Raw genomic sequence first — 27,681 nt, forward strand, 5'->3', positions numbered from 1 at the left:
AAAACTAGTCCGTTTCAATTGTATCTAAGCTTGTAGCGCTTGAAGACTGAACTCTTAATGCATAAAAACAGAACCGCAATGTCTCAATATTGTTGGGTTTTATGGCTCAACATGATTGATCTTCCCTTTTATTGTCAAGATGAAACCTAAAATGTTTAGACTTGATAAGGAGCTGAATTAACATGTATATTTGATCAAATTATCAGAGAAATCCGCAAAGAAGTCCAGCTTTTTATCCAACGTTCGTCTGACAGAGCAGCCCGATTATTTTAGCAATTTTCGCTTAACTTCGCAGCAGAATTGTGTCTTCAGCTATGATTTCAGATGTGGCATAGGAAATAAGGAAGACGGGCGATCGTCAGGCAATGATGGATTTTGTTCAGTTAAAAGAAGAAGTTTGGAAACAGGACCTGAATCTGCTGCGTCTTTCTGGTGCAAAGCAGCTGCTCTGCAGAGTATTTATAGAATTTGGAGCACTGCTGTTTTTCATGCATATCGGATCCTTTGGGAAGAGAGAATGCAGCTGTTCTCGTCCGCGGTTTAACAACTCTGTCAATAATTTAAAGTCCTTTTTAGGCCTGGCACACCAAAAATAACCTAATCTAGAAATTCTTGACTCTTTACTCCAGTGGTTCTCAGTCCTGGTCCACAGGGCCCACTGTCCTGCTTGAGGTGTCCTCCTGCCACCAAGCACCTGACTTAAATAAACGGGTCATTACCAGGCGTCTGCAGCACTTAGAGCAATCATTCGGATCAGCTATGCTGGATAAGAGACACATCTAAGACATGCATGACAGAGGGCCCTGTGGACCGGGCTGGGGTAACACTGCTTTAGCCTGTCATGGCATAAAGCTTTTGTTCTGATAAGCTCTTCCTTAGTCAAAGGGTGCACAAGTCCAGTCTTTCTGCTACTTTTAGATGCATTCCTGCTGCGTCACGCTCCTGACCAGACCTCTGCAGAGCTGAACGACTGAATGCTGAGGAGGGAATTCAGACGTGTGTTTCAGGTGCGAGCCGCCAGAACTCCTGGATAGGTGTTAAAATGTTTTCAGAAAGATTCACCAAAAGTCCGGTTGCCCCCGATTTAAGCCTGTTTGCGAATGCATTGACCCGGATAACTAATTTGCACAGGCGGATAGTAGCTCTCACAAACCGGTTGTTAACCATGTCCCTAGTCTTTTCATGTACTGTGTAACAAATGGCACCTTGAGCTGTGACCTTAGAAATATGGGCGTTTTGAACTGAATTAAGCTAGCAGTGGACGGGCTAAGCTAGTTAGCGTTAATAAAAATAGATCAATGTGCAATCCAGACTGGGCAAGTCTTTTTCTGAGCTTGTGATACATTAAAAACAAGTACTTTTACTTTAATGGATGCGAAATGTTGACTTATTAGCATGATGAAGGAAACAAACGACTGCACCTCATTGGACCCGTCCGTGAAACTCCTGAAGTTTTGCAGATGAGCAAAACTCTCACTGGGCTGGTCCAGGGCGATGAGTCTGCAAACAGGCAGGAAGTGGATCGGCCCAGAACCTTGAGCTAAACCCGCTAAAGACTAGACTTCAGGAGCCCCCCCCCCCCCCCCCAGGAACCACCCTTTCTGAGCACAAGAGATAGTCCTCACACATATCGTTCAGAAGAAGGCCCGGCAGAGACTGGACTTCCTGCTGCAAACTCAAAAAAAGCAGCTGCTGGTCCTCTCCTACACCACCATCCTTCAGTCTGTCCAGTGTTCATCCATCGCTGTTTGGTTCGGCTCATCCGCTAAACAAGACACATCCAAACTGCAACGGTCAGGTCCGCAGAGAACATCACCAGAGCTGACCTTCCCTCCCTGCATGACTTGTCCAGGTCCAGTAAAAGGTCTGCTAACATCTCAGCAGACCAGTGACGTGCGGTGAGGTTCATAACTGGTGAGGCACTGACGTAATAAGAATCAGATTTGCAAATAGATACATAGATTGACAGCAGTTTACAGGTTATGTTTCACTTCTGCATCCTTACACATACAAACTGTAGCTCACAAAACACACATTTCCTTAAAAAACAAAATAAATGTTATTACTGTCTTACCTTTACTTATAAATGAAGTCCATGCGTCGCTCCTTCTGCACAAAAACATCCGTCACTTTGCAATAGAAGTCCTCCTTATCTTCCTTCAGTTTTAAAAGTCTCTCTGTCTCAATGGAGATCACTGCCAGGGAAGAAAGCCTTCCTTGATCCGTCCTGTTCCTGCTGTATGTTTTCAGTCTCTTCAGGGCTGAAAATGACCGCTCCACTGACGCTGTAGTAGCTGAAACCGTGAGCACGAGCTGGAGCAACTTTGTCGCCTCAGGAACAGTTACAACAAGATCCTTCTCGGCCAAAAAGTTGAGAAGCTGTCCAGGAGATTTGCATTCATCCCTCACCGTTTTTGAGGGATGAATGCAAGAGAGGAAAAAAATCACTATCTCTATTATAATCTATCGCTGCACTTGACTTGCTTCCCGAATCGTTTAGCCTAGCTCGCTGCCACTTACTCGGCAGTTGAGGAGTGAACAAGACGAACGTCTGGGATCTTGAGCGCCCCCTGCCATGAGGCAAGAGAACTGCCTGCCTCACCTCGAACCTGTTCTCTGCCGTTTATAATCGCTCATCACACGAAACACGTTACACAAACACAGTTGGTGACAAAAAGCACTGTACATTATATACATAAGCTAAATTATTGGAAATAAGTTCACATATTAAATTTGTTTAAACCATTTTATTGACGCCGTACAGCAACATGCTCTCTCTGCTTAGCAGCCAGCGCATAGCCAGGGGTTGCGCAATCCAAGGTGAGGCAGAGCTCGCTGCTGCCTCACCGGCATCGCTTCCAAGCATTTGAATGGGAAAATAAGAAAATTCAGCGATTTTGAACAAATAAAAATCGAAATTGGTGAAGCTACATGAAAAATAAATATTTTTTAGTACAAACCACCGGATGAATATAACAATTTAAATTACTTTATGATTATATATTTTCTTTCTTTCCATGATGGCTGGTGAGGCACTGCCTCACCTGCCTCCCCTGACCGCACGTCACTGCAGCAGACCCCACGCATCCTGCGCACAACCTGTTTAGACTTTTGCCTTCGGGTCGCCGCTGCAGAACGCTGTTTCGGTGCAGCAGTGATTTTGTTTACTATAAATCACTGCTGCACCATATCCTGTAATTTACTGCAATTTACTGTAATGTTTTAAGCTGTATGCAAACGAAATTTTGTTCTGGACGCACTCTGTGCATACAAAATGACAAATAAAGCTGTCTAAGTTGCTTAAACCGGCTGCCACAGAGACAGTCCCCTTACAGCCTGACTAGTCAGCTACACTACTGTGAAACTAAATAATAGTATTGCACTTTCACAGCTTTTGACATATTGAAATAAACATACATGTGGTTGAAATGAGCTTCCTCCAGGGGGTGGCTGGGCTCGGCCTCAGAGAAAGGGGGAGGAGCTCCTTCATCCAGGTGGAGCTTAAAAAAAGCCATTTACACTGTGCTGGGTCAAAAATGATTTACAGGTCTTTATGCAGTCAGACCATGAATGTCTTAAAATGTAATAATGATAAATTAGCGGCACATTTGTGTTCCTGGACTGAGGCACCTCTGTCCTCTCCAGCCTTCTCCCTGCAGCACCACCCAGCACCGAGAGCCTGAATGGCTGCTTTGTGTTCAGAAAATATTTTTTGGTATAAAAAAAAATTGCTGAATGGAAATGATTGGAGGGTATTAAACAGGCATGTCTCTGTTTAAAAGTATAACCTCATATCTGTCATGTAATAAGATAGTGTGACGTGCATGGAGCAATAAGGTTTTACTGAACGAAGATCATAAGGTATCCTAAGATAGCCAAAAAACTACCTGAAGCTGAGTTGGTGTTTTGACTCACACCTTCTTTAAAGCATTTCAGATGTTGAACTGGAAATGGGAAGATGCTCTGGAAGCAAACTTGAAAAATAAACTCCATGGAAAAGCAAAAGTTTGGACACCACACCTTATACAATCTCTACTGGTTTTTAACTTTATACATAGGGAAAATAAAGTTTCAAACGTGTTTACGGAGACATTCCAGGTTGGATAACTTCTTTATTTACAATTAACTAATTAAGACCCTAAAAGGGGAGCAGTTGCCTTTATTTTTCTTGTTCACTTGCAGTTTTTTCTAGCCAGAAAAAACTGCAAAGAAAACAAAGAAACTCCTTAGTAGAAAACAAAGAAACTCCTGATCGGGAACGCCTGACATGCTTTTGTCAAAGTAGACCTGCTGCTTCTCTGCATCGAAAGGAGCCAGTTGAGGTGTTTTGGGCATCTGATCAGGATTTCCTCCCTCTCTGTTGTGCTTCAGCTCGGCCCACAGGACCCTTCCTTGTGGAATTACCGGTGTTTAGCATCTAATGCTAACCGGCTTCTATAATATTTGTTAGTGTGGAAGCAGGTGGTCAGTGGAACCTTTTTCTCTTCCACAAAGTGTCTCATATTTCCATCAGCGCAATGGAAACTGTTACTTGGGTCATAAAAAGTATGTGTGGCTCGGTTTCATCTGTCCTGAGCTGACCCCTTTACATAATTCATAATTAGACGAACAATCAAGGAGCCCAAAAATATTGCATTTAAGATCACGTGATAGTAAAAAAAAAAAAAAAAAGCAGATGGTTTCAAAAGAAGCCAATAAATCATTTATTTCTAAACCTTGATTGCCCATTAATCTAAAGGTTAGTATTTAAAATACTCAAATGTTTGGTTTGTGCACGTTTGCTGGTTAGACTTTGAGTGGACATGTTTAATTTTCCGCCGTGTTTGAATCCGAGCCGAGGTCTGGAAATGTTTCTGGTATTTATCGTGTTACTGAAACAGCTGTTTTGGAGCAAGACGCCCTGCAGACTCAAACACATCTGACCCTCAGAAAGCCGGCCACTGCTGGCACTGCTCCCAGTCTCCACATCCCCGCGCTCTGCCTCCGTTGCTTCTCTGGAAACTCTGCTGGATTCTTGAGGCGTTTTCACTGGCATGCATCCTGCTATAACCTCAAACACATACGCACACACAAACGGACGCGTGGCCTCTTACATAACGCTCCTCTGTTAGTTTTCTCTTACTTGCTGGAATGATTTATAACCCAAATTCCTGTTCTCCCCCCAATTTATTTAATTAGAATGAAAATGCTTTGTGCACTGGTATGATATACTGTACAGCCTATTAACTAAAAAAAACTTTTGTGTTTTTTTTGGTGAACATTTAAGCCAGAAATAACACAGATAACATATATGTAATTTAATTTAAAGCTTAAAGTTCAGTTTGACTTTCTTACAATCATGCTGAGACAATTTAATACAAATTAAATTATTTACTCACAGGCAGCAACATTCTTTCCACCGGTTATGCCAGATGATGTAAATCATTTGGCATAATTATCTGGGTGATATCTGCATCCACAAGGGTCTAATGGGTAAGGACTTTCACCATGATAAATGTTCTCTGTAAGGAAGGAGGTAGGAACAGGAGCCTTTATGCTTCCTGTCATAGCTCCTTTAGCATAGGGAGCTCGCTATGTCCCTCACTGCTAGGGAGCAATCCCACAATCCTTTGTGTGAGATGACATAAACACGAAAATGTCCGAAGAGAAAAGAGCGTGTATATTGTGGTTGTTTTTCAGAAGGCTGTAGGCCCTGATTTGGCTATTATCATCTATGTGGGTATTCCTCACGTAATGCCAGAGTTAAAGGCTGTCCGAATTCGGCACAGCAGTCCGAAGCTCCTTTCCTCCCCACGATAGTGTCCTTACTGTTGACCCCATAAAAGGTCAAGGGATAGGAGCTATAATTGGAACGTTTCAGGTGCAGAGGATATTGTCCAGAAATGCCTTTAAATCTGACATAGATTTACAATAAAGCTAAATTAATGAACCAATTTAAGCACTCCACAAAGCTTCAGTTTCTACACTAGAAAATTCACATAAATTTTCTAAATACACACTCAAGTGTACATATATATTTATACATTACATACACAGCGTGTGTATGCACACACATTTCGGCATAATAACAATAATAACAATAATAATAATAATAATAATATTGAAAGTAACAGTAAACAAATGACCAAAAATATCTTCAATGATGTAATGATATACAGAGTTGCGGTTCTAGTTGAGAAATTGCATATAATGTACATACAAGTATGTATGCACATACTACCTATCGCACCCTTCTCACACTCTGCACCCAGTGTTTCATCTGTGCAGCATCACTGTGTGAAAATCTGCAATCAACCAAATCAATATTCATGTGTGTATATATATATATACATACATATCATGCAAAATATTTCAGCACATGACTTTCTCAGTATTTGATAGTGTTAGTACATCCACTGACGGTAAAATTACCTGTGAAAGGTCTTCCTACAGCCAGAAAACTGCTTGTTGTTGCAGCCACATCCTATGGGATTCTGTGAGGATAGGGAGTAGCAAGATGGCGGCCAGTGATTTTGGTTTTTTCAATCAGCAATCCAGTGAATAAATAGAGATCAGTGCTCCATCTGAATACCCTTAATTATAGCTTCTAGCTGCTGCTCCTTGACCTTATACGGGGTCAACAGTAAGGACTCTATCGCGGTTAGGAAAGGAGCTTCGGACTGCTGCGCCGAATTCGGACATCCTTCAACTCCGATGCTACGCGACGGAAACGGACAGGGATGATTCTAGTCAAATCTGGGCCTGGAGACTTCACAAAATGAACTACAAAGTGTGCTCTCTTCTCTTCGGACATTTCCGTAAGGTGGGCTGTGCTGATATGTCATGTCACGCAAAGGATTGTGGGATTCCTTATAGCTCCTTAGCGCGGGTAAGGGACATTGTGAGGTTCCTAGGCTAAATTAGCAATGAGAGGAAGCATACAGGCTCCTTTTCCTACCTCCTTCCTTACTGACTGCACTATTCGGACAGCACTTATCATGGCGACCACTGACCCACTTCTGCTTTGGCTAAAGAGTCCGTACCCAAAAAGACGTTTTCGGATGCAGCCATTGTCTCTGCAGCAAACTCTGATCCTGAGTAGGCAGGAGGCGACTGCCTTTTAACAGCAGAATCAGGATCAGCATTAAGGACTTCCTGTTGTGACCAGCTGAGGGCTAAGGAGACAGAAAGAAATAGCAGCACTGCCCAATAACCGCTTTGTACACTATAGTAAATGGCAACAATAGTCTCATCAATAATAGGAAGGGTACTTTTAGTAGAAAAGAAAGACAAGGAGCACACAAAGTTAACTGCAATTGCTCCGCCAATGACTCCGTCTAGTAAAATGTTAGATCTACCATAGAAATCTGGGAGCAGAAGCACTTTCTATGGGGAAAAAAAAACTAGAATGGTCCATAAAGTCAATGTTAATTGTACCTATCCACAGAAAGCAAAGAACCTGAGGTACTTTTTATGAAAAAAAGAGGAAAATAAAACAAAGTATATATAATTTATAGCAGCAACAGCTTGGTGAATGACTTTGTTAAGGAAAGAGACAGACCGACTGGGCAAGGGGTAGTTTCTGTGCCAAAGAAAAACGAAGAGTACACAAAGTTGATGGCAGCCATAACTCTATCATAACTATCCGTCGGTCACTCGGTTCAGGAAAGATGCACAGCTAAACGCCAAAGCATTGAGCCACAGGTACGTTCTGTAGCAATACTGTCATTGATAAGTCTGTCTAGAAAAGACAAGGCACAGCTAACATGGTTGTACTGTCATCTAGACATATGCTCATACTTTTTGTTTCACAATTTTAAACGTCCGTATTCAAGATCTCACATTTATTCACTTTTGCACCCTAGAGGTAAAAAGCCAAGCTGAAAGTAAAAATAAACTTTTATTTCCCCCATCACCAGTGGAGAGGTTATAGTAGGGATACATGTGGTTTCCACAGGGCAATCCACACTGCTCTCACAAAGCATGGAAATGGGAGGTGGAAGCAAAAACAAAGAGGTTTCCTGTTCAGAGGAAATCAGACCTGTCTTGGAGAAGACGAGGAGGGAGGAGAGCAGGGATGTTTTAGTTTTTTCCTTTTTGATACCTGCCTTTTTTCTCTTTTTTCCCCCTCTCTAGAGGGTGTGTGTGTGTGTGCACCCTCCCATTCACATATCTAATGGGAAAGAGGTTCCAGCTGCTGTTCCATGAGGGAAAGGGGAGGGAGAGAGAGCGCCGCTCAGCTCAGAGGTGCTCAGAGAGCTTTAGCTGCTGAACGAAGAGAAAGTCTACAAAGAGGAGGAAAATGGGACCGTACACATTCCTGTGTGTATGTTTTCTGGCTGCGCGCGTTCCTACAGGGATGATCGACGCTGCGCCAACAGAGGTCAGAACTTTCTGTAGCGTTTACGTTACAGTGATGTACTTCTTTAAAAACTGTGCTCTTTATTCTGGTCTGGTCTGATTAAGAAGCTGCTATTCATGCTGCTTTTATTTTTTTTTTTAAAAGCATTAATCCAGAGGACAAGATGCTGAAAATGGTTTGTGTGCTACCTACTGTAGGACGCTGCAAGAGATGAAGTCATCTGTATAAATGATTCCCACATAATTACAGAGGACCTGTCTAGGGAAGCAGACGCTGGCAGTAGTGGGCATTAGAGACTTCAAAATAAAGCAGCACTCTTACTCAATCAGCCAAATAAGTGACTGATAAAATATAAAGGGAAGAATTGGCAGGACTGGGAAGAAGTCATGTCGTCGTTAGACAACGGAACCTTCTTGTAATCTTCCAGTTTATAGTTTTCCAGACTCTTCAGCGTTTTACTTTAGCTTGTTTTGCTTTTTAGTCCCTAACCATAACGAGAAGTGCTTTTTTAAATTTTGTTTTTGTTGTCAAATCACTAAACTCATGAAAAGGTTGGTGAATCAAAGAGATACGACAATGTTGTCTCTCCAAACAGCCTGGTGGCTTTGGGGTAGATGGGTTTTCCATTTAGCACCTGTCTACTAATCATAGCTTACAGGTTGATTAGTCAGATAGTATAATTAAAATGCTAAAATCTGACAACTTAATTGTATATTACTTCTTGCAAATTTCATTTTACGCCCCATCATCATTAATTGTGGTTCTGATGATTGTTATGGGCGGAGAACTGAAATAAATGTGATCATGAACCTATATTAAAGTAGCACAGGTAAGCCAGACATGCAGCCACATTGCCTCCTCTGAACAGATTAAACTAGTCGACATCATTTGTTGTGGGTAAAAAAATGTCTCGTGTTATGTTTCTCATTTTCATAAACAAGTCAATTTGGTGTGGAAAAAAAAAAGACAAACTGCACAAATACAAAATGGTCACACAGTGATACGGCCAGTGGTGCCAGGGCCGGGCAACATCAGGAAAACATGCAATATCTGATGAATATTGGTGAAAGTTGCAATGAAGATTTCACCTGCGATAAAAAAACACAACTAAAAACTATTAGTAATTGCTGTGGGTTTATAGCAATCATAGAGTTTACAAGTTTAGTCTATCCAATGTTGCTGTTGACATTTTCATGTCAACAGATTTGAATGAATAAAAGTTTATTTAGAATAAAAACAAAACAAAACATAAAAACAAGAGAGATAAATGTACAGAAATCAGTTTGAAAAAGGAGCAGGAAGAAGTATACACTTATTTACTCCTACCCCTTGTCATCCTTAATTTACTGCAATAATACATGTCTCTATATATAATACTTTTAATATATTCACACACACATACATATGTATAAGTATATGAGATACTGTATATATGTACTTCAATATACAATCATTATACTGCGCTAATCTATAATATATAAATATACCATACATGTTATTACCTATATTGTAATAAATATTCTATTTACTAATTAGCGATTGTTATAGAAATGTATACTTTTACTGAAAATAGATTTATTATAAAGTCGCTTATAGTAGATATCTGTTGTTTTGGTAATTAAACAACTTCCTTGTCATTTTTAAAAAAATTATTTGACTACATTTTCACCTTCTAAAACTTTTTAAGCTGCATTAAACCAGAGTCACCTAAATATCTGACCGGCATAGACAGCCTGAATGCATGGTACTGAAATAATTAGCTCCAAGCAGTTGTCCATGATATGAATATGGTGTTTACTGTTCTTGGGAAATTAGAAATGACATTTTGAGAACGAAATTATGGTTGGGTAAAAATGTTTCCACAGTACTGTACATGCTTTCAAATTCAGGTGCACATAAATTTGACCATACATCTAAAATCTAAACACAGGAATATTAATTAAAGTCTGCAATCGTTCAGTTCCTTAATTGTTGTCACAACAATTAAGGAACTGAACGTTCCTTAACGTTGTTTCATTTGTGCATTTATTTCAAACTTTTAAAACACTGGCCATCTCTTCATTAAGCGAACCCGGATTTGTTTCAGATCTTTATTCTAACTACTGGAGCCAACATGCCAACTAGTCTAAAGTGAGGAGAATGGTGGCATCTTTCTGTGCGTGTGAATCTAGGTGTTTTTTTGTTTTTTTTTTGTCAGGCATCTGTGCCAGAGGTGAAGAGGGCCAGAGGTGACGTTCCTGATATTCTCCCAGAACCTGAACCAGAGCCGACCAGCCAGGTGTCGGACTTTGAAAACTCCTACAACTACGTCTGTAAGTGATTTCATGCGTCCTTAAAATACCTTCTGGATCAAGTCCTCGGTTAAGAATGGTGTATGTGGTCGGGGTAAAAAGACAGTGAACCCCCTTTATCTATGTATAAATACAGTACCTTGCTAAAGTAATGACCCCTCTGGGGCATTTTCGACCATGTTGTCAGGTTACAACAAACTCTGGAATATTTTGTTAGAATTTCTTCTGATTGACCAACTTAATGGGTATAATTGTGATGTAGATGGAAAAAAACATGTTTTTAAAATACATTTTGCATAATTACCTGAGGTGTATGCCATACAATTTCAGAAAACCCTTGTTTAGTCTAATAACATTAAATGAAATCCAGTGCAATCAATTGCTTGAACGTTGATGTTCACAGACATGATGTATGATCTGGCTGAGTTACAGTTATTTAGCCAAGAATTAAAGGCAAATATTTCCCTCTCTAAATGAGAAAAGCTTGTACTTTCAGATGCACTGACTCAAGGTAGTTGAATAATTCTTATTAGTAAAACTACTTAATTACCATGTACCATTTTATACCATTACCACTGTGTTGGTCTAAAATCCCCCAAAAATACATTAAAGCTATAGTTGGTAATCCGGTTCAGTATCCAATTAGCTTAGTGGTTAGCTTAGCGGTTAGCTTCGGTGTTAGCCATTCACTGTAGCTCCGCTACTCTCATCGTATACTTTGAACATGACTGACAATCGCACAAAAGTAAGCCACGTACAAGTTTACGAGAAGAAGAGGAAGCCATCAGTAGAAAGAAATAAGACCAAAGTGGATTTGTGAGATTTTTTTTCACCCAATCCCCCAGAGGAGCAGAAGAGCTAGGTGAGATGGTCTTGCGTATGCATAGTTATTTAAAAGGGGACTTGGGGGAACTTCTGGTGAAAAAAAACGCAGACTCTACCTCTAATGTGTGTGGTTGAACACATTTGTTTGGGTTATTTTCCTGTTCTTTTTCAATGAATTTGTTTATTCATTATTTTATTTATTTGCAGTGTCCAGATTAGCTGGTATAGACCAGGCCATCCACAGGCTGAATGTTGGTCATTACACTCTGGATGTTAAAGTCAGCCAACTAATCGACCGCATCTCCAGACTGGACGGTAAGATTCAAGACATTGATACGGCTGTTCCATTAATGCTCCAGTGGGTTTTATTCATCCCTTTTCTCTGATGGCCGGCATCCCTCCCGTTATAGCTAAAGTTGGTGATGTGGAGGACAGCATCCAGGAGGTCTACCAACACAGCAAGGACAATCGCAAGGAGATCGGAAGACTGGAAGGTATAATAGACCTCTTTTAAGCACATTTAAAGCTTTAGTAGAGGGATGGGTGATACATTGCAAAAAGGGAATTAAAAGTAAGTTGAAATGATTGTTTTTGTCCTTGATTTGAGTACATAAATACGATTATCTTTCAATGGAATGAGTGTTTTTATTCGTAAAATAAGATAAGATTTTCTGCACTTGAAATAAGATGGAGAGGAGTTTTTCCTATTTTAAGTGCAAAAATATTATTTCATTGCAGATAATTGCTCAAATCAAGGGCAAATACACTCATTTCAAGAAAGTATTTTATTTTTAGTTCCCTTTTTGCAGTAACCTGACGCCGCCAGATAGATTTGCTTCGCATATCCATCTGGAAACCTTCCGTTGAAGTATTTTTGGGAAGGGGCGAAAATACTGGTTAGCTGATTGGCCTATGTTGGTGATAGACGGGCCAAATAAACCAATCAGATCAACGAAGCATATGACGTACTCGTCAACATGCTTCGTCGTCGCTCTGTTACGAGCGACGACGAAAACACAACCACAAGGCAAGCTACTCTTGCTGCTGCAGGTAAAGGCTCGTTAGCTCAGCAAAGAAATACTCTGTAATTCCGATAAAACTTGCTCGATAGCCACGCTAACGCTAGTTTCATCGGCTGAAGCCGCCATGTTCTTTAGACTGAACTGTCGCGCTTCTCGTTGCGTCACACCTCAACCCGCCTCAAAGCCAACGCTGATTGGACGTTCGTTTGGTGAACGGCTCCAAATTTTCTTTAACGGAGAGTAGCCAGACTGATCTGCGAGTGAAACCTTGAAAGCTTGCGAGATCAGGATGGTCTCACGAGGCTATTTTTGCAGTGCATGGACCTTAAATTGATCATGATAATCTCGCAAATTTATCGAGATGGCAATTAACGCGATGTTAGGGCAGGAAATCACCCAACTTTTCTGCCCCAACCATCCCCATGCACCTTACACCATGGTCCACTTGGCCAGGGACGACAAGGAAGCAACTCCCACCACCAGATGCAGATTTTCTTACACAGCATATGTTCAATTTCTATCCAAAGAAGTAAGCACATTTTACTTATATATAGCACTTCTCTCAGACAGAAGTCTCAAAGGGCTTTGCAGTAAAAATACAATTAAAATAACATAAAAAAGACAGTCTTATCGATTTCCACAAATCAATTTTAAGATGTAATGTAATATCTGAGCTAGGTATAATATTTACTTAAGTTTGGAAGTTCCAGTCCTAAACTTATACTTTTTTAAAGTTTTTAAACGTATGCATAGAGCTTAATATATCCATAAAAACAGAATCATAAAAACATAAAATATATAATAAATAATAAACCAAGTTTATTCACCGTAAGCTCCTTTTTCCCCTGATGAAAAAAATTACGATTACTGCCAATCCCTACCTTAGAATGATACAATACATCAAATTTAGAGGTAAGATTGATGGGAAATAAAACACATGAGGTAACATGCAGGAATAATCTGGTCTCTAACACGCAAATAACTGTAAAGTTTGTGTCCTAAAGGTATAACTGACAGCGTCAGGAAACCACGAAGAAAATGTTGCATTAGGAAAATATCAAAGGAAGCCTGCGGTTATGTAATACTTATACCTTAGAAAATGACAGCTTTGCTGTGTTTGGTTGCTATGCAAATAACGGGGGCTGCTACAGGCATGAAAAGAGAAAACAGCTCTGAAGGGAAGCTTGCCAATAATAAAATAAGTTGCACTTAACCCAGCGGCATGTTCAGGCACGCTTTCGCTCGGAGGATTTTATGATTCACTCTGCTGTAGGTAGATCGAGCCATGGAGAATGCATTTCTGTTTAGCAGCAGGTTTATCAGAGGATCTTTGAGATGTTCTGATAATCAAAATGGAAGAAAAAAAAAGTGGGGCTGCTTTTTGTTTTCTTTTATGTTTAATGAAAGAATTTAGCACAAATGCTCACAATTAGCAACTGGGTAGAAGTGTGAAATGGCAGTGAAATTGTTTTGTTTGCACCATCCATATGCTTTTGATGCAAGTTCAGGAAACATGTCATCGCCAGGCACTTGCCAAAGTCAAATTCAATCAAATTATAGAGATTGGTCAGAAAGTTTCCTCTCTAAGGAAACCCAGCAGGTTGCATCAAGTCTCTCCAAGCAGCATTCACTCCTCCTGAAAGAGCGTAGAGCCACAGTGGACAGTCGTCTGCATTGTTGATGGCTTTGCAGCAATCCCTCATACTGAGCATGCATGAAGCGACAGTGGAGAGGAAAACTCCCCTTTAACGGGGAGGAAAACCTCCAGCAGAACCAGAACCAGGCACAGTGTGAACGCTCATCTGCCTCGACCCACTGGGGCTTAGAGAAGACAGAGCAGAGACACAACAAGAGAGACAAAAAAGCACAGAAGCACACATTGATCCAGTAATCTGTTCTACATTAGATGGTAGTAGCGGGTGAGCCGTCTTCTCTGGATGATGTCACAGTTAACAGAACGCCAGACCAGGTGTACCTGCTATGAAGAAAAAAAAAAGAGCAAAAAGTTAAAAGCTGAAATGACGACAAGCAATGCATAACTGGAGAACAGTAGACATCAGTAGAGTGAGAGAAATAGACCCTGATGTCCTCCAGCAGCCTAAGCCTATAGCAGCATAACTATAGAGGTAGCTCAGGGTAACATGAGCCACTCTAACTATAAACTTTATCAAAAAGGAAAGTTTTAAGATTAGTCTTAAAAGTAGACTGGGTGTCTGTCTCACGGACCAAAACTGGGAGTTGGTTCCACAGGAGAGGAGCCTGATAGCTAAAGGACCTGCCTCCCATTCTAGTAACAGTAAACTGTTAACATGGTTATCTTGTAGCACTGTCTACATATCCTGGTCATTATTTTGACAAATTAGTGCAAAATCCTGCATTTGTGACTAAAATCGTCTCTGGAGCCACATCCACAACGGCTCTTACTGACTTGGACTAGAAGTGATTGAGAACAAACTAAAATTTTCAAATGTACATATAATAAATGTCAGCTTTTGCCGTTTCTTTCATAGAATAATTGCAGGGAATTTCCGCAACAAAATGAGACTAAAAATACATTTTTAGAACCATTGTGTCTTGTTACCAAGGTTTGAGACAATGTCAGTTTATTTTCTTTGTTACAGAATTTGCACAAATCTCAGCATGTTATAGAAAGAAATTCATTTGTTCTCTTTTTGCAAAGGTTTTATGCTTTTCTTTATTTTTTAACCTAAAAATAGAAATAAAACGGTGGTTCTTTAAAGGATATTTATCGAAAAGTTGACTTTTTTTTCTTCAAAAGATTGTGTTTTACTGTATTCACAGCTCTAAGCAAGCTTTTAATACCTGACCTCAGGGCAAACGTGGCTCTTTGGGTCTAAAGGTTGCAGAAATTTCCAGATGATCAATTAACTCAGAGCTACTAACACCCCTCACTCACGAAAGCAGTAAGACGGACGTTGTTTTTCCACAAGCTGCATTTGGATTGTGGCTAAGCTGTTAGCTGAGCGATGACACACAGTTGTATGTTAAGCTTTTGATTTCCCCCTGAGGTTGTATTTACCTCATGAGTCATCCTCTGTTACTTAATGTTTTGCTTCCAAGGAACCCAATTTGTTTTCATGAAGACCATTTCTACGGGAACGTTGATGACTCCTACCAATGAACCATTCAGCTACAAGACAGTCTCAGTCATTCAACACAAAACAAGAAACTTTAGCACTGGAAATTTGACCTAATCACCAAAACAATTTTTTAAGATAGTTTTGTGGGCCAAAAGTTGCATCCAAAAAAAAATATTCTTTCCAATTTTAAGTCAGAAAAGCAGATGCAGAGCTACACCTGCCTTCTAAGGCCCCTAAAGCCTGTTCTTGGTTTCTTTCCTGCTTTCCAGGCTGCCAGAAAGGACGAAGACTGAGCTACAAATGTTACCTGGTGTACAACAGTTTAGCCGACTATGCGGGAGCGTCCAGGAAGTGCCTGGAACGCGGCGGACGCTTGGCGATGCCCCGTGACCGCAAGGAGCAGGAGGCCCTGGCGGACTACGTCAAGGCCTTCTTCAACCCGGGGAACTGGCCCGTCTGGCTGGGCATCAACGACCTGCACTCCGAGGGCTTGTACCTGTTCGACGACGGCACGCGGGTCACGTACTTCCAGTGGCGGAAACACTTCCTGTCCAGTCAGCCGGACGGAGGAAAGCGAGAGAACTGCGTGGCCATGTCGTCGGATGACGGGGACTGGTGGGACCACTACTGCGACCGGACCATGAACTATGTCTGCGAGTTTGACGACAGGGTGGCACTTTGAAACAAACTCTTTTACAAACTTTGTGTGTTTTTCTTGATAATGCCAGTAATGCAAACATGAAAGTGTTGATCTTTAGAAATAATAATAAAAAAAAAACATTTTATTTAATAATTTTCACATAATTTATTGTTACATACGACTACATAAACCAGAGTAGAGTTCTACATACTCATCATGAGAATGAATTTCATGTTAATTTGGACTTATGATCCATTTAGACATTTTTTATCCTGTTTGAACACAAGTTTAACAACATGCAAGCTTCATAACACTGGTTGCATATTTGACCTCTACACCTGGCAAAATTAGTACAATTCAGTTAAATTAGTTGGATTCTTGCAAAAATCCAGCTTCAAAGCACAATCAACACACTGCAGTGGACCGACCCCAAAGCATAATGTCGCCACTGCCATGCTTGACAGTTTGAAAGCCTCAACTTGACTCATTCTGTTATTTCTGTCATTGTGACCAAATAGCTCAATCTTTGTCTCATCTCATCATAAAGATTTAGTCCAAAAATGCATTTGGCTTCTCTATTTGATCAGCTGAAAATTTTCGTCAAGCTTGGAGGTCTTGATTTTGGACCTTTTAATCGTTATTTCATCCACATTGTGCATGCACTGCAGTAGACTGAGCTTCGGTGGTTCCTGGACATCCGAAAACGATCTTCCAACAGGCCTAGGATCCTTTTAAAACATCAAAACAGACCTGCCATCCTTCTAGAGTTACTCACATAAAGCTTCAACCTCAACCTGATTGTAAAAAAAAAAAATTGTGAAATATGCTTGAAAGTCAGGGCTGTGCAAAGAAAAACCCCTAATTAAAATTAAATGTGTATGTGTATATTTGAGCCCATGATTTGGGCTCTGTGGGGATAAAAAAAAAAAAAAAAAAAAACTCACAAGAAATGAAAACGTCTGAAACCAATTTTCTGCTTTCAAAATTATCTGAAGCCCTTGTTTAAATTAATATTTTACCCAGAAAAGTAACAATTTAAAGAAATAGAAGTACAAAAAAAGACACTCAAACCCATGATGAGTACACAACTATTTCAGCCTTAAGGATCTAAATACGGAAACACTTGGGCTAGGTATCATCTAGGATGAGCCGAATCGATACGATTATCGATACATAGCTCACGATACAATACGATTCTCAATATAGCTCAGCTTGATTTGATTTGACTCCAATATCAATATTTATTACTTTCAAACTAATGCTCAGTCATTAAATAAAAAAAGACCAAATATTATATGTTTGATTTATTGAACTCTGATATTAACAGGAAAATGAAGTGCATTTGGATCAATGCATTTAAAGTATCACAGAAACCAAAAATGTGCCCAAACGTCTGATTTTAGGGACGAAGGCGTTTCTAAAATCCTGTCTGCCGTTCCACAAATTCATCTCACTTGCACTTCCTCGCTTTGAACATTAAGGGCGAGCTGTAATAACGCCCCCTAGGGGTTGGGAGGTATATCAATATTGAAAGCCAGAGTATCGATATTAAATCGTTTTTAAAAACATCAATATTAATCTTTTAATCAATTTTTATGCACAGCCCTAGTGAATACCTGATGGTATCGACTGGAATGTACTGTGTCAACTGTAAATAAGTGAGTAAAACACTCGGTGCTTGTGCTTTAAACATTGTTGTCCATACAGCTGCATAAATATGACTGCCGCCCAGCTAAACCGCTTGTTATATTTAGGGACTTCTAAATATTGGATCAGGATTTCCAAACAAGCCAACAATCTGCAAGATGGAGAAACTTTCTTGGGAGTCGGCACATACTAAACCCCTTCTTGATCCCCATCAGTGTGTACTTGGGCCTTTTAAGGAATTAGGAAGGGCCTCGCTGTTAAGTACCAGTAATGCTTCAATAAAGCCTGGTGCTGAGCATGACTCCTGCTAAACTGCTGATTGACCCACATTCCTTTGTCCAGAGGAGATCAAGCATTTCAAAGCCTTAGCTCAACTTCTGCCCCTCCTTTAGGTCAACAGATACGATCCATAAAAATAAAAAAAAGATTTATTTACCCTGCAAAGCATGAAAGTTAGTAAAAGTAAAATGACAACTTGCTTTTATTCATCTTTATATACTATAAATTAAACTATCCTTTAGGAAATATGTTGGGTATTGTGGTGTGGCTTTTACTGATCCTTATATATTTGAACTCCTGGGCTTCAGGTCTCGACCAATTTCATCAATTACATGAGATGAAGGCAATAGAAATGCATCTGCACTACTTGATTTTTTCCGTTTCTTCTATAAGCAACATAATCTGTTTAAACAAGCCGTTAGTTATAACTCTGTGATGTTTTATTTTTCAATAATAAAGTTCAAACTTACAAATATCTCCTGCTGGTGATTTGCCTCCGAGCTTAATGCACTTTTAAAAAAGGTATTTATTAATTAATTTACTAAGGCATGGATTTAGATGTTTTCATATACTGCATATAAAGAAAACATCTTCCTCTCACCGTCTTACACTGAGTCACACTAAACTTTACTGTTTTAGGTAGGGGTTACCAAAATTATCTCCATTTGCTTAATCCTAGAATAATGACAAACAGAGTTTTTGCTCAAATTTGCCGACCTTACCGTAGTATTTATTGGAATGACATTTGCAACTTGTTTTAAAAGTTGTTTTTATCCTTCTACAAGCGTCTCGCGATAGTTTGCTGGGTAAATGAGTCAGGTTTGGAAGTCGACTCGTTCCAACAACTTCTCAGTGACTTTGTGATATTGAAACATCAACCTTGTTGTCCATGAGCATCTTTGTAACTAATTTGGCTCTATGCTTAGAGTGATTACCCATTTAAGACCCATTTGCACTGCAGGTTCAACTTCCCGGTTAATGTCTCGACATGTTTCTTCAGTATGTCCACATGACGTCATTTCCTGGTGACGTGATGTATTTTGAGAAGTGCACCACTCCGTCCTGTAGCAAAACACCCACAACATGATAGTGGGCCAAAAAATAAAGTCATCATGGACAAACATTTTGGTCCACAGGACGTAGGGCTGGACGATATAGAAAAAAAAAGCATATCGATAAAATAGAAATCATATTAATCGATAATTATCAACAAATTCAAAACATATATTTTAAGTGCAGCCCTGAACATTTTATGCTGTTGATTGGTGACCTATTTTTAAATAAAAGGACAACAAACACGGAATTCAAACTTTATTCAACCAATTTTTTATGAAAACTACGTTTTTAAAGAAGAATGCGTGCTCGCTGAACATTTTGAAGGGGGCGGGGCTTGGTTCCTGGGTCTGCGTTGTGATTGGTTGGGAGGCTAATATTAACCTATATGGCTAGAATGCAAAAGTAAGGAAAACTGTTATTCTATTGAACTTTTTACTGACCTCTTTTTTCCTCTCATTGACATACAGTATGTCTATCGATCGATATATATATAGTTATTGATTTATCGTCCAGCCCTAACAGGATGTCTCCAAAACTAACGTCCTTGTCTGTAGTCTGTCTTTATATTTTGCCTCTGGAGTACTGACATCCTCCACTTTAGCATTTTACTGGAGATGATGTGCACATTCTGCACCTTTCTGAGCAGCATGATGGCTGGACAACCCCATGCTCTTTATTCTACAAACGTGGCACCTCCATGCATCTGGAAATTTTACCCAAGGATGAAACAGACTTGTGCACAATCCTCTTCCTGAGATTTTGATCAAGATTTTATCATGATGTCACACATTAAAGCAGCATGTTCGAGGTTAAATCCACAGATGTGCCCCTAATTCATTTAAAACTTTAATTTTTCAATATAGTGTATGTAAATATCTGGTTTCAACTGCATATTTTTTTTTTTTGTTAATGAAGATATAGAACTATTTTCATCCTGAATAACACCGATATGACAAAAGAAGATCAGTTTGGTCCTTTCTGCACAGTCACCATCAGTCGCATCTCTTCTTGAGTGCAAGACGAGACGTCATCGACGTGCATCAAGGAGCTGGTCTTCCTCCGTGGCGTCGATGTTTCCAGCTTTTTTTTAAACGTGTTCGTGTTTTTCCTCAGAGACGGCAGAGTCGGCCTCAGCAGCCTGCAGGACATCCGTCAGACTCGCTCTGTCCAGAGGGTTTTTGGATGGATGACAGAGAAGCACCTTTCCCCCTTCGTCCAATAAAAAGTCCCCGCCCAGCTAAAAAAAAATAAGTTAAATAAAACAATGCAGAGGAATGTTGAAGGATTAACTGATTCTGATATGAAAAAAAAAAGACTAAAAAAAAAAAAAAGGAACACTGCTGGACTTTTCAGTCCATGGGAGGACATTTTAAAACCAGGAAACTGACAAAAAACTAAATTGTGATTCTTGAATGAATTATTTAATAATTCACTTCAGATAATCCAGTGAAATTATCACATTCAAGCTATATATATATATATATATATATATATATATATATATATATATATATATATATATATATATATATATATATATATATATATATATATATATATATATATATTTTTTTTTTTTTTTTTTTGAAAAGGTGAAGTAACCTGACGCTTGCCAGATGGATGTAGTTCCGCCAAGCTCCACACGGCGAGCTCCGCGGTTAAAATCCATTTGCCAAGAGTGAGGTTTATGAAGAAGTGAATTTTTTGAGAAAAAAAAAAAAAATATATTAACAAATATATAATCAGTTAGTTAAAACCTGATATTCTGTTAAATTGTTGGAAGCTGGAATTATTTATTTTAGCTGAAAGTACACCGATACTGTTAGCTTTCACGGACTGTCATTGAGCCTTAAGGGTTAATGCATCCACTTTTATGGAGCAAAATTTGTCAGGAAAAACATAGATATCTTAAAAATAATCAAATATATGAAAACCAAAGAAAGAAAAGAGAGCCCACATCTTATACAAGCTTAATGAAATGGCGTTAGAACGGTTTGAACTCACATATGCAGACGGGATAGAGTCCAAAAAAGGAAAGGTAAAATAAATACATATTAAAGAGAATACATCTTCCATGCTCACCTAAATGCTTTTGCAGACAGAACGTCTCCCTAATATAGAGAGTGATGAGGTACGGCTGTCCTTAATGCAGGTAAGCTTGTGATAATTTTAGTCCAGCCATCAGTGCTCTCGGTACCTGGTAAATGTCTTCCAACAGGCGATACGGGAAGTCGGGGAAGTCTCTGTCTGCGACGCTGTACTCTGAGAACCGCATCAGGCAGCCAAACTTCAACACCTTGGAGAAGGATGAGCCAAGGCCAAAACTCCTGTAGACCTGGACCGGGAGACACAGGCTGGTGATCGCAGTAGGTCTGTAAAGCATGACTGTCTCCATGGCAACCGGCCCGGCCGCTCTGAAGCCAACATCTGGAGACTGACTCCTCGGGATGAATGGATCACTGAGCTTTACTGACATCATTAAACAGCTGCTAAAACCCTCAGCAAACTCCCAAACTGGCTTGCTTTTTGTTGAGTCAGAGCCATTTCTGTAATTAATGAAACATTTCCTCATGCTCGCCACCAATTTCTCACCTGACATTGTTTTAATTTCTGTGTTGGGGACAGAGCCGGCGCTCGTGTAAACTTAATATTGACCTTTCTTTGTGAATCCAGCAGCATTTCGAAGGTACAGCCGGTCTCCTGCAGCCACAGCTGAGCTCCCTCCGCCCTGCCGAAGGAAACCACCACGACCCGCACGGACCGAGCCTCCAGGAGCGTCTGCAGAGGAACAGAAACTTAAAAACGCTGCTTAAAATCCAGGTCGTAGCAGTAAAGTCACGTGATTTCAGCAGCTCCTGAAAACATTCGGTCAACATCTGGCGACTGGGTTTTTTTTTTTGCAACAGGTCGGCATGAATTTAGGCGCACTGACCCGATTGGCCTCCAGCTCGGCCACATGGTCCCGTCACGGCAGCCATCCAAAATGTCCAAGGAGAACCAGCAGCAGCTTCTGGCCCTGACCGAGGAACTGACCCAGAGTCACGCTCCTTTAAAAAAAAAAAAAAAAAAACAACTTCAGCTCACGCTCATGCATTAACTGATCAGTGTGAGTGGAACAGGGAAAAAAACAAAAGACTCAATTTATTCCAGCTGATGGTTCTATCTGGGTTTGATGGCTGTAGGGGGGGCTTACTCTCCTGATCGTGCTCCGGTGAACAGAGAGTCGGGACTCAGGCTGTCTGCTGTCTTTGCTCCTGGCAGCTGCTCATCAGTCAGCTGCAAACCTTTGTCCACGCTCTGCAGGAAGGAGTCCCACTCATTCTGCAAAGCCAATGAGAGGAGATACAAATTTAAGACAGCTGTGCAAAAAATAGATAAATAGAAATAAATGTGACTTAAGCTTTGCCCGCTTTGTTTTAATTGGGCTTTTATATTTGTGAATTGACATGCTGTATGAAGAGTATGAGGGCTATGAGTAGAGGAAAGCAAATGGAAAAGACAAAATGTCAAATGTTGAAGAATAACAAAACAAAAAGGACAATGGAGATAATTTTACACCTTTATTACAAATAAAAAACAAAGTTATTCTAGAATGAAAGAGTTGTATTACATATACAGACCTCCAGTTTCAGCAGCTCCTCGACCTGCTCTCTGACTGCTGGACGGCTGCAAGAAAAAAAAAGATATTTTTATATTTATATTTATATAAATGCTTAAATTATTACACCTTGGAAATCTTTCATGAGAAAAATTTTCACATTTCCAGAGTTCTCTGTGCTTTTTAGCCCATTCCTCTTAGTTTTTTTCCTCTCATTTATTTCACTTTAAATCATCCTAACAAATAGAACACATCTTACATTTGAACAGCAATTACAAGACGATCCATGAATATATAACTTCATTTCAGTCTATATTTTTGATGCACCAACACCCTCAACTGCTCGTCTCCTAAAAAGCTGCAATTGGTGATGAAGTTTTGGTAAAGTTCTCCAGAGAACCTCAAAGAACATGTCCAACCATCTCTAATGGAAAACCACATTTTCACATCAGGCGCCTCCTCATCTACGCTCCTCTGTAGAATAGAGAGTCTTGCAGCATACAGTATAAAGCAACTCTTAAAATGTGTCTGCTCTTCAAAAGACGACTGAAGTCTAATCCCAAAACCAAACAATACGGGGTTAAAGAAATCTTAATCCCAAATTCCTTTTTTTCTTACCTCAAAACCTTACGATTTAAGTTGAAAACCACATTGGAAGCGTTATTACTTTGAATATCTGGAGTAGCATGCAGTCTATGAATTATTTATTAGAACATGTAGTTTTCTTTGGATTCAACTAAATATTTCTCAGCTTGACGTCATCCAGCCAAAATCTCCACTCAAGAATCTTTTACTCTTAATGACAGGGACTTTAACAAATATTTGTCTATTGCTAATGGTATTATAGTTTCAGTGAGAAGATCCTGATCCTTTTGAAGTTGAGAGAAAAGTTAAGAGTCTCATCTGAAAGGATGTCCTGTAATTCTAAAATACTCTGATCATCCCATCTTTTAAAACCGACATCTAAACAGGACTATTTAAGATCAGGATTAGATAAAAACAGATGCTAAAACTGAATATTGATCCGTGATCCTGAACTTGACTCCACCTTCTGAGACCATTTCTCACAACGAAAATAACCATTTATTCCCTGTATTGAAATTGTGCTATCTAGAAATGGTGACGTTTGAAGATCCGACTTAAATTCAACTGCTTCCAGCTCCAGAAAAGTGGATATTTAATGAATGGAGCCTCGATATACCACAAGATCAAACGCTCCAAATTAAAGCTATAGCTGGCAATCCTGTCCAGAAACACCTTTTTGTTATACTGGCTAAAATGCTCCTTCCATCCTGAAAGTAGTTAATACATTATATATTCAGAAAAAGGAGGTTAAAATAACTAAATAACTAAAAAAATCGATCTCTCTGGGGTCGTAGGACTTGGTAAAGTGCTATAGATAGTAGTAAATAGTCCTTAAGGCCTCCTCAACAACTCATTATGATGGAAGTAGACTGGAACACCAAGTTCAGCTGGTTTGGGCATCTGTTTACGCTCTTATCTTTATTTAGAGATTTCCAGGATTATCCAAAAGTCACTGGGATATCATCTGGCATGGGAATACATTGGAGGTCACCCAAGAAGGAGCTGGAGATTGTTGAAAGAGCGAGAGATGTCCAGGTTTTCCCTCCCCAACTAGTTTTTTTTATGACCTGATCTTGGATCAGCAGAGCACAATGGACAGATGAACCCACCTCTATGTTACCTGAAACATTTAAATTAGTGCTTGGATTCAGGTGCTTATAGATTCACTCCTATACAGAAAATCCCTATAATTATCTCCAGCTGTCACTTTATACAAGACATATTAAATAATATGTGCATTCTTCAGTGACGGTATCAAGGGATTGGTTCTTTGTACCTGTAATACTTTTTCGGTTGGTTTTGCTGTTCTTTTTTATATCTCTTTGCAGGTGTAGAAGCAGACTCCAATGATGTTATCTTGCTCTTTCACTTTCCTCTCCTCCTTTTCTTTCACCTTTTTTCCTCCCTTTTAGGATGTTTGTCTCATCCGTTTCTCTCTTCTACCTTCCCATTTTAGTGTCCATTGAACATGAAATAGTCCCAGAATAAAATAAAGCTTCTTAAATACTGCTGCTATAAGATTTTACAATGCTGCACTGTAACTGCAACTGTGACCATAACTGTAATAATTAATGTGCAATAACCAAGGTGCAACAATCTATTTAATACACTGTCCTACAACCCGTGCAATAATCCTGATGTAGTGACTTCTGCTGCTATCACCACCTGAACATAAGTCAGCCCACATGTATGTATGTATGTATGTATGTACAAATGTATACAATGTATATGCACATACATACGCGTAGGTGCGTATGTAAGTAGGCGCATAGATATATGTATATATTTAAGTATATAGATATGTTTATATATATATATATATATATATATATATATATATATATATATATATATATATATATATATATATATATATATATATATATATATATATATATATATATATATATATATATATAGACCACTAAGAATGTAAATGAGACATCATATGCCCATTCCTATTTCCTTTTTTGTATTTTTTGGTATTCTTTCTGATCCATTGTATATATGAAGATTCACTGTATATAACTGAATGCACCTTCCCTACTCTGCACCTTCTTGTATGAGCCGATGTGACGAGTGAATTTCTCCATTGTGAGATCAATAAAGACTATCTTATCTTATCTTATCTTATCTTATATAAATAAAGCGGAGCACTATGGTGAAAGCAGTAAAACTCCACTTGTGAAAGTATAACTTGTTGGGCTCTCTTTGGCATCAAGATAACAATTCTTAATGCTACACTGCCAGACAGGACACACAAGAAAAAGAAGAAGAAAAAAGAAACTTTTTAATTTAAATAGAGCACTTACTGGTAAAATTTCTGCCAAATGGCCTCTGCTTCACCTTTTGTCTTCACTCCAATGCTGCTCAAAAATATTCGACCAATCAGATGGACCACAAATTCTAATAAAAACAGAATTTGTATATAACATTTTTTTATTTTTTTTTTACCTTCTATAGAAATTTCCCCCAGCAGTGATCAGACCAAATAAAGTAGTGATCTTGTGGGGAAGAAAGGTCTCCAGAGAGGCTGTTGAACAACAAAGACGCTTTGTTAGCGGTCAGGTGGATTTGGGCAATGCCTTTCTATTGGAAATAAGCATGACAGGATTTAGACTGGACCGGCCAGTCCGGTATTTTAATCCAAGGATTTGGTCAGAGCTGCATTCCTCAAGAACAGAAATAATATCCACAGCTGTTAATTACAAGAACCAGCTTTTAGACCAACCTCAGTAAAGTAGAAGAAACAAATTAGCAGATATTCTAATTAGACAAAATTAAACCAGACTAACTGTCATTAAAGCGTTAAATTTAGTATATCATTACTCTCCTAAAATAATAAAACCAACTCAACTCAAAGGAAGTGCTAATTGGTTACATTTTCTGACAACAAAACACCATATAATTTATATTTTTAAAGTTCCTCCTACCTGCTGCTTCCTGCTGGGCATTCTGGAGTAAGATTTGACCCAGACTGACCAACAGCCTCAGACTTCTGCTTAAAGTCTCCTCTGGAAAGCCCACATCCTCCGCCATGGTCACCGGCTCAGACTAACCGCCACCGTTCTGACATCAGGCGGCACTTAAAGGCCAGCCGCGTGCCTCCATGTTAGGACCACGTGACCAAACACGTCAGCCGTTGGCGGTTTAGCGCCACCTAGTGGCAAAGGGCTGGCAGGCTAACTCCCTGTTTACCTGGTCACACCTGGTGCTGCTAAACAGGCTACGCTTATTCTGGGTAGACAGAGGCGGTCCAAGAACGCATGGGGCCCCGAGCAGAACTGGATTTAGGGTGCCATATTTCAAGTTAAGCCCAACTTCATTAACCAGGTTTGAACTTTTTCATTAAAAGTTTTGGTAGGAATATATATATATATATATATATATATATATATATATATATATATATATATATATATATATATATATATATATAAAAGATTGCCAACTGTTCCATTCCAGCTGAGACATCTCGTTATTGAACCAAATGTAAGTATCCCGTTCTTTTGACTGTAGCCTGCAAAGTCGCATTGGAGCAGGCAAGGACCGGTGCAGACAGATGGGAATGCTATATTTTAAAGCATAGGCCTGTAATAATACACACACACAGATTTTATATATATATACATATATATTCAGCGGGCTTCTTCCTCGCATTTGATCTGTTGTGTTAGAGGAGTAGAACAGCCTCTCCTACCTTTTCACTAATGCTGCTTTCTTTCTGCTCATTTTAAGGGCCACTACATTTCAACCAACGTTTAAGCTGCTCTATGCTGGGTTTTTCGATTAAAGAATGCTCAAATGAAGCTCCCGGGACGTTGTCATCTTCCAAAATGATTGGTATTGCAGCTGCTGTCATTCTAGTGTGTGCTCAGCTTGTCCAACCATCAGGGAAACCGGGGCTGTCTACGGGCAAATGTGACATCACTTGAGAAATGTCCTAATGAGATTTATCGAGTCATTTTATATATATATATATATATATATATATATATATATATATATATATATATATATACATACAAATAGTATTCTGGTAGACTTTGGCTTACTTCTGCTCCAGTCCTCACTATCATTATTACACTGATGTGCAGAAGGCATGTACTAACACTGCCAGTTTTACCAAAAATTAAAACATCAGTAAAATTATTTATATTATTGAGCCCTGCAGAATTTGTGTAAAACAGCCCAACTGAATGGAACAAGCTACAAGTCTTTCTTTGCTACGTATAATCAGGCCAATATTTAGTGATATAACTGTCAAAAACATTATTCCCGGGTCACTATCTGTTA

At 39.4% G+C, this 27,681-nt stretch overlaps 2 protein-coding genes across 2 annotated transcripts; one reads left to right on the forward strand and one right to left on the reverse strand.

Annotated features, from left to right (window-relative positions):
* Positions 1 to 37: 37 nt before the first annotated feature.
* Positions 38 to 17,159, forward strand: clec11a (C-type lectin domain containing 11A). Its single transcript, XM_036147202.1, is given in 7 exon segments — positions 38 to 1,007; positions 8,116 to 8,261; positions 8,264 to 8,362; positions 10,539 to 10,653; positions 11,665 to 11,772; positions 11,868 to 11,951; positions 15,850 to 17,159. Coding segments are annotated over 6 exon segments (897 nt in total). The 5' UTR covers positions 38 to 1,007; positions 8,116 to 8,183; the 3' UTR covers positions 16,263 to 17,159.
* A 2,948-nt stretch (positions 17,160 to 20,107) lies between these two features.
* selenol (selenoprotein L) lies at positions 20,108 to 26,463 on the reverse strand. Its single transcript, XM_036147354.1, has 9 exons — positions 26,319 to 26,463; positions 25,840 to 25,918; positions 25,698 to 25,751; positions 22,823 to 22,868; positions 22,396 to 22,523; positions 22,135 to 22,249; positions 21,858 to 21,980; positions 21,400 to 21,537; positions 20,108 to 20,439 (listed from the first exon to the last, which is right to left on the reverse strand). Exons 1-9 carry the CDS (start codon positions 26,422 to 26,424, stop codon positions 20,290 to 20,292), a joined length of 939 nt encoding a protein of 312 aa, XP_036003247.1. The 5' UTR covers positions 26,425 to 26,463; the 3' UTR covers positions 20,108 to 20,289.
* Between the last annotated feature and the right edge of the window lie 1,218 nt (positions 26,464 to 27,681).

This window comes from Fundulus heteroclitus, chromosome 15 (assembly GCF_011125445.2).
Source record: "Fundulus heteroclitus isolate FHET01 chromosome 15, MU-UCD_Fhet_4.1, whole genome shotgun sequence".
Lineage (NCBI taxonomy): Eukaryota > Metazoa > Chordata > Actinopteri > Cyprinodontiformes > Fundulidae > Fundulus > Fundulus heteroclitus.